Below are 8,296 nucleotides of genomic sequence, written 5' to 3' on the forward strand. Positions count from 1 at the left end.
AGAAAGACAGAGAAAAAGAAAAGAGCAGCAGGGTTGGGTGTTAATTAGGATGTGCTTACATTCCTGATGTAGTAATTACACAGAGTTTTGAGCTGACAGAAGGTAGCTGTTAAATGTCCGCTATTGTCGGAATTAGAATACTCCTCTATACTGTATGGCCTAAATGTAACAAATGTAACTTTTGTTATCACGAGAAAACAAAAGGTTGTTCCCTCATTTCTTATATTGTTTATCAGAGTGCTGTGCCAGCATGCATATATGGTGTAATATTATTATAGAGGTAGCATTGGTCAACATAATGCAAAATTCCAGAAAAAAGTGTATTAAAAGAATCTGGGCAGTGCAGGGATCTTTGAGCTCATTATTAATCTCAGTCTGATATATTTGGTCAGTATTGCATCACATTACCAGGAAATTAATATTTTAAATGAACTCTCAGACATACAGTCTGGTAACAACTCTTTTTAGCTCACTTATGAATCTTCCCTGACAGTCATGACAGTGATCTTTAATACTGTAATCACATTTGATTAAATAATCCAGGCACTCATTTTCAGGTTCTCCACAAATATCCTGTGAACTCGAGTAAACAAAAATAATTTTCTCGTGATGAATAATCTTGTGATCTCAACAATATGCCACCACCACACTCATATGTATATATTCTTGTTCTTTGATTTATTTTTACCTTACTTGTAGAACCACCAAAAACATGTACAGCAAGTTGTTCCTGCCAAATTCTATTAGAACACTGAATGCATTGACTCCTCTGCCTCTTTCACTTGCATCACTTTGCAATTTTGCACCCAGCCTCTATGTATGCACCTCAATTTTAAATAAGACGGCAAGTTTTGACACACTAGCTTCAAGCACTATAGTGGTTTTGCATGGTTTAGTTCTGTTAGCTACAAATGTCATATACTTTACATAGTTGCCAACTATTAAGCATGCCATAAAATGTTAGATTAATTTCCTACTTCTCAGACAGCCATTAGCTTCTGGTCATTTCACTACAGCCTGCTAAGACTTAAAAACTGGTAATTTCACTAAGAACTGGTCATTTCACTACAGCCTGCTAAGACTTAAACCATCATGTTCAACATCATGCTGCCTTTATTTTTGGTCAGTGTTAAGTTAAAGCTAATTTACAGTGTAATAAGGTGAACTGGGACACTGGATCCCTCCAACTCCAGTGTTAGCTGTCCGACTTTTAAAAGACTAAAACAACAGTCTTCTCTATGCAGCCTACATGTTGTGCATGTGCCTTTTTTGTCAGCCGCCTTTGAATGCACCACCAAGGAGTATCTTCAAAATTAAAGTTGTGGTAAGCGGGGAACTAAAATAAATGGAAACCGATATCTGCCAGGTAGGAAATTCATCTAAAAACTTTGCTTTGGAAAATGGTTGGCAGTAAAGACAAAGTATACACAATTAGCAGTTAATGGGCTAAAACATGTTAAAACACCCATATACTTCACATCTTGACATCCTCCACTGATGCCGAGGCACCGAGTAAAGGCTGGAGAAAAAAGCGAGTGAAGAAAGGGGCATAATGGAACAGAGAGAGATGTAGGGCGAGAGAGAGACAGAGGGAAAGAAAAGAGGGAGAGAGAGGAGGTTGGCGGGACAGAGGGGGGTGGAGGGGGCCAAGATCAAGCAGGACGCAGGGAGCGCACAGACAGTGGGGGGAACAATGACATGAAAGAGCAGAGCTGGAGATCACACACTGCACTGGCACATCTGAAGAGGCACAAAATATCCTGACCTCTTCACACACACACACACACACACACTCACAAACCGACATGCATGCATGCAAACACTTGTAGATGCACATAGATGCACACACAAAGACACACAAATACACACACTGAGGGAAACGGTGTGCACAGCCAGAGGCTGTACAACAAAGAGAAGTCAGTTACGAGCAGAACATCTAAACATAACTATCATCACAGCTCTGCCTACACTGGCTGACCTTTACTTCCTCTGTAGAGGCAGTAAACACAATGCACTACAAACAAGGGCTGAAGACACACTGACTTGTTTCTTTGACAGTTTACTGTAAGCTTTGAGAAAACTTTACTATAAATCTAGAAATTAAAATTAAATTAAATAGTAACGTCTGTATTTTATTGTGATGTAAATGTGCTGCTTTTACGACCAGCTGTTACACTGTAGTATTAAAGAAGCATTCCATGTCATATTTAGGTTTATATTTTTTACTGGTGTCTTCTTATATGCTTATGTGCTTTTGTTGTGTGTGACTAAGCATGAAACTTGAGCTGACGAGTTTGATGTTAATGCATTTAGAAATAAAATCTTCCAAGCAGTACTTAATTACTGCATAATTAGTGTAGGTACATTTGTGTAATATTAGATGTTTCCTTACTCTAACAGGGATTGTTTATTGAAGGCCAATACTTTTTCAATTGTGCTGAAAGTCAGTGTTCTTTTCCTCTGGGAAATAATAGCAATATACAGTAAAAGGAGAGTGACAACACAGCAATCCCATGTCATTCTGTTCCTGCTTTCCTGAATAGTTTGATACAATAACACATAAACTACATACTACTTTTATTACACACTGAGGAGAGTTTCCACTTTCCATTTGCACTGCTACATCAACATTTCTGGCATTCATCTACCACCTTTTTGTAAAGTGATTTAGTATGTGTGAACATGTAGGGCTTGGCGGCATTCTCAGGACACTTTGACATACCAGCTATTAACAGTATTAAGGAAACACAAAGTGTGTGTCCTTGAAATAACATTATCTAGATAGGCTCGAGAGCATATCTCGCTCTCCCTCTCTCTGTCTTTTTTATCATTTTTAGTTGATCATAATCTTGAACTTTATAGTGCAGTGGAATGAGACAAAGCTGAAGGAATGTGATTTATTTAGGGAAAATAAACAAACACTTTGTTTGCTGGTGCTATCGTGCTGACCTTTGTTGTAATGATTGGTAAAAGTTGTGGGGTGGGAGACTTCTGATGGGGAGGCATTCCAGAAAAACCACTGGTGTAATGAATTAATAAGTAATTCAGTGTGGGTTTATTTATCTATTTGTCTGTTAAATATAAAGCTATAGCTTAGCTTAGCATAAAGACATCACTAATTAACACATTACATCTTGTTGAGTCTTGTCATCACCATGAAGTTGCTGGGCAACCAACAGACCCTCCAGGAAGTCACTCAAGCCAGAAATATTCCATAACCCCTGGTAACGCCACAAGTTCTTGTTATTACACTTTGGTTTTTATTAAAGATGTAACGTGTTAATTAGTGAACTTTAAAGGTGTTTTTTTATGTTTGGACAGAGCCAGGCTAGATTCAGCCCCTGCAATTGTGCCCGGCTTTGAAACCAATTTGACATAGAGACCAAACTGTGTATTTACAACTTCTGGGATTGTCACGTGATGCACACTGACCCACGGCTTTTCCCATAGACTTACACTGTGAAATAAGCGGCTATAAAATTGTGGATGACGTTTTTTTAAGCCTCACAAACCTCACCAAAATGACTCATTTCACTCTCAATCTAAATTTGATCCAGTCTGTCTGATAACATTTGGATCAAACCAGAAGTCAGTCAGAACAGCCAGCGGAGGTCTCTTGTGCACATGCTCGAGTCTAGAGCCTGCACAGTTTCTTTGCAGTGGGAGGTGGCTTTTTTGGCTTCATGCGCCAACTTTCATAGGAATGAGGGAGAACACGACTCCAACACTGTATGCTGATCTTAATATACATTCATGACCTAGCTGTTTCCTCCTGCTACCAGTCTTTATGCTTAGCTAACTGTCGCTTCATATCAACTGACAGATATGAGAGTGGTATTGATCTTCTATTGATCTAACACGAAAGCAAATTTCCCAAACATATTCCTTAACTTTTGCAACGTGCAAACACAGAGACAAAAGTCAGTGTGGTCTGTGAAATTTTTAAGATTCCTCCCCCCTTCACATCCCTCCTCCACACTGCATGTATGGCACAAAGAGATCCAGTGTGGAAACTGAGGACTTAGTGTGAATGTTTCTGACATGCTGCTGTCTTAACAAATAGACAGTGTCATCATCATTCGATTTACAGTTGTTAATTTAATCTTATACAGTGGGTTTCTTAAGCTGGTTATCAAAAGGAAGAAAATTCCATTGTGTTTAGCTGATCTTACAGGGACTGGAAACTAATTTGTTTTGGCACACCCCTCTCTACTGCCAAAATCTGCAACGTGGCAGGATAAGGTCACCAAAACATGTCCATGGGAGGTTTGTTTACAAGTGCTGGTTTGCAATATGATCCTGCACCAAACACATAAAAGAAAGCCTTCTGCAGTTTATACCTATGGGAAATCAATTAGTGGGCCTGATGACCTCAAAGAACAATAACTGTGCTCGATTTTAGTGCTTTATTATAGGACAGATTAGGACAGATTGCCTAGACGGACAGTGTGAAAGGCGACTGCAACTGTAATAAGAAATTTTCCCCAGTAAGAGCATTTTCAAATACTCAAATACTATTTTTCAGTTTGTTGAGTCTTTGTCAGCCTGTACGAACACTCCAGCAGCAGAAGACAAAACAAGAGACTGATTCTTGCTCTTCTTATTCTTAGTCTATGAAACTAAAGTGTGAAAAGCCGAAAGAGACTTGTGCACAACCCTCTGCTGTCTCTCATATAAAAGTGCTCTGAGCCTCAAGCTAAAAACTTACTGCACTCTCCTGAGATACAAAAAAACCCCTCTGCAATATGTCTTCTTGCTTTGTGCATTTAGTAAAACTCATCTGTGTGCCATTAATTAGGATCTAGGGCCAAAGTTAGCTGCAGGCAAAACAGCATAACATTTTGGAGATCTGTGTGAGTCACTGGAGGTGAGTGAACTCTGCGGTGTTTACAGGAGGCCCGGCTTGGCTCGTACAGCGTGTTTGAGAGGAGTACTGAAAAATGGGCTGCGGGGAAAATATTGTTTTTGCACAGGAGCCATGAGGGAAAGCACAAAGCCAGCAGAGGAGGAAGTGGCTAATGTATCTACCTCTGCCACACACACATATTCAAAGGAAGAAGCACGCTGCCAGAGTCCTTATCTTTCCCTGCTCTCTATTCCGAGTTTCCCCTTATGATGGTTTGAAAATGCCAGCGCTTCCCCTGGAGAATGTGTGTGTGTGCGTGTGAGTGTGTTTTTGAGTGTTAATGAAATGTCATAGATTATATGAATACATACTTCTCTTTTGAGTATTACAGTCTCTCTCTAGCTTCATTCTTTATGCAGTGTACAGAAATGAATGGGATGTCATCTCCATGTCTGCAGTTCAGTATGAGGGCCCTATTCTTGTTCTCATTACAGCTGAGTGCTGACTCACTGTCTGTGTCTAAATAACAGAGGGCTCCTTGGGGGACTTTGGGGGAATGTTAAGGGCCAGAGGAAATACACACACGCAGATGTGACACTGCCACAGAGGAGGGTTATCATCTCGCCCAATTACCTTCCTCCCATATTTCCCAGAGTGCAACTTCAGCAGTGTGTGGCTGTAGCTCAAAGTAATTGGCATTGCCCTGACCTGACAGGAGGAACCTCTGAGAGATGGGCCTATCACGCGCTGCCAGTCACTGGTGAGACAAATAATGAAGTGCAGATAGCCTGTAGCTTACATGGCTGTGGAACGTCAGGGTGAGCACAACTGACCATTGACATTTAAAAAAAACTATGACACGTGCCATTGATTGGGTCGGTTGAGAAAATCAATGCATTTAAAACACAATAGCAAAAATCTATATTTATTTAAGACCTGCACACAAGCCGGACTGGTTTATAAATTATACAGTCGATTCTGTACAAACAGCATTTTGTGTGATTTTTAGGATAAATGTAATAAGACACAAGCTTAAACATGTAGTAATAGGTGTTTACTCACAAAGCCAGCGCAGTGCTCGCAGAACGTGGGCTTGACATAAGTGGCCTCAGTAAAAGTGTGGATGAAACCCATCTTGCAGTTAAGCAGAGAACTGGCTTTCATGAAGTAGTCAATCATTTCATCTCTGCTGATCTTCCCGTCTCTGTGAGAGGAAGCAAAGAGAGGTGAGCTGGGTAGGTCTGTAAGCTGCGTGGATTTTACAACTGTGAATAAATCTCCAAATGCTCACTGGTTCTTGTCCAGTTCTCCAAACTTGCTGAGGTATGGGAAGTTGTTCCTGATTGCTTCAAATTCGTCCCTGGAGATGTGGCCGTCACCGTCTGTGTCGAAGTTCTTGAAGACCGACTGTGAACGTGAGGGTTTTTAGTTTCAGTGTGAATTCTGCTGCAGGGTACTGAGTGTTGACTTTGATTTAATTTCACTGCTTGGAATGCTTGGAGAGATCATCTATAAGCACAATGTTTGTATCCACAAATAAGAATTTGATCCATAAATTTGAACATTTTATTTTGCCCTAACACCAATTACAGGACATGTTTTTGCCTTGAAACTGGCCAAGGTTGGGTATTTGGGTTTGTCTGTGCTTTAACCTTACATAAATAAAAAATAAGAAGTAATAATTATAATCAGACTTTTATTTAGACCTTAAGGCCTTGAGGGCCCTAACCATCCCCCAATGTTAATCACACAATATGAATAAATTAAGCATGTTTTTGAGCAATCCATGAGCAACCTATTAATTTCCAATTTGTTGCAGTCAGTTACTTAACAGATATCATCATTGCATGACCTGACTGAGAGCAAGAGGAACTGAAACACAACCAGGAAACAACAAATGCCTTTTCCCATCTAAATATAAGTGGGCACGAAAGTATAAGTGGAAACCCGAGTAGCTGAATGGTTAGGACTCATTTCATATTACTTCATGTTTCAGTCCCAGCCGGTGACCTTTGTTGCATGTCATACCCAGCTCTCTGTGCTCATTACATTTCTGCTTCTATTAACTGTTTTGTTAAAAAAAATCATAATAATCTTGAGAACAAGAAAGAGGGAAAAGAAAAGTAAGTAATTCTAATGGGCAGCCATAATGTATAGAAATATTCCCATTGTCTTTAAAAGGATTCTCAACCTGGGAACCATATCATTTTTTAATTCCAGAGGGAAAAAAAACATAAACGATTCCAAAAAATGTATTTACTAGGTTTTTAAATGACCTTCCCAGCCTTGGTAATTATAGGCAAAGATTGCTAGCCATTTGGCCAAGAGCCAAGAGCACTTGAGTTGCAGTTATCGTGTCAAGATGGTGGTGCACTGAGAGAGAGGAATGTATAGCTGCTGAGAAACTCACCTCCACCATCTTCTCTATGTGTTTCTTGATGACCGTCGGGTCAGCGCTGGGCTTCACCGACACAGCCCAGTCATCGATCATGGTGGGCTTGGGGTCAGGCGCGGGGGCGGGGCTGGAGTTCTGCTGCAACCGATGAGAAACCAAAGACCATGAGATCAATATCAACCCAGGGAAGCAGAAGCTGTCATCTTACAAAGAAAGGAAAAAAGGTAGCTGCAGTACAGAGCAGCAGTCGAGGTTAGGAAAAGGAAAACAAAGATTTCCAATATGCATTTGTGACACTTTTTCACACAGCACACAATACGCAGCCTTAAGAGCATCTATTATAAGATCCAAAAAATATGGCTTCTGGAAGGCTGAAAGCTACATTTAAATATCTTTGAACTTTAAACAGTGTTGAGGATTCATTGTTTCCTGCAGAATTCAGTACTTTAAAGATGTCTAAAATACCACGCATCATCATGGAACAGTAAAACTTTCTGAAATCCAGACAGCGTAGGGCTATTAGCTTTATGGAGCAGTGAAAATCAGGACATTCATCATAACGCAACATGAGCAGAGTGGGGTACACTAAATATGGGATATTTGAGGACGGAGAGGACCCAGGACACATCAGTGTGCTGCTCACCGCTGGCTTGCGAGGTTCTCTCTGTAGAGACATCTGGTAGATCTCCTCCTCTGTGTGGTACTGGTCCAAAGACACCTGCACAGAACAGCGGACAGGGGTTTGTCTTTAAATGACCCAGTCTCCTCATTTGACATGTTTGTTAATGTTTTTTGTGGGTTTAGTCTCCGTTACACTCCCAGATGGATCATCAGTGTTTTCTAATTGTCATATATATTACACATTTTATACATCGTTATAAGTGAATTCACTAAAATTCAATTGCGACTAATGGATATAAAACAATGTTAGCTGTCAGTTATATGAGATTATATACTGATTATCAGTCTTGATTCAATTCAATTCATTTCAATTTTATTTGTATAGCGCCAATTCATAACAGAAGTTATCTCAGGACACTTTTGTCTCCTATGTT

At 40.1% G+C, this 8,296-nt stretch overlaps 1 protein-coding gene across 2 annotated transcripts in view; it reads right to left on the reverse strand.

The window, feature by feature from the left end:
- Positions 1-8,296, reverse strand: part of LOC118338132 (RAS guanyl-releasing protein 2-like) — a 37,569-nt gene that overhangs the window by 7,736 nt on the left and 21,537 nt on the right. Inside the window, exons 10-13 of one of the 2 annotated variants that reach the window (XM_035675356.1) lie at positions 7,885-7,959; positions 7,257-7,376; positions 6,138-6,253; positions 5,909-6,050 (exon numbers count right to left, since the gene is read on the reverse strand). In XM_035675356.1, the coding sequence (XP_035531249.1) occupies positions 5,909-6,050; positions 6,138-6,253; positions 7,257-7,376; positions 7,885-7,959 (453 nt within the window). Of the gene's footprint in view, positions 1-5,908; positions 6,051-6,137; positions 6,254-7,256; positions 7,380-7,884; positions 7,960-8,296 lie in introns of both variants that reach the window. The other variant, XM_035675355.1, reaches the window with a different exon arrangement.

This window comes from Morone saxatilis, unplaced genomic scaffold (assembly GCF_004916995.1).
Source record: "Morone saxatilis isolate NCDOM2014 unplaced genomic scaffold, NCSU_SB_2.0 Contig4, whole genome shotgun sequence".
Taxonomy (NCBI): domain Eukaryota; kingdom Metazoa; phylum Chordata; class Actinopteri; family Moronidae; genus Morone; species Morone saxatilis.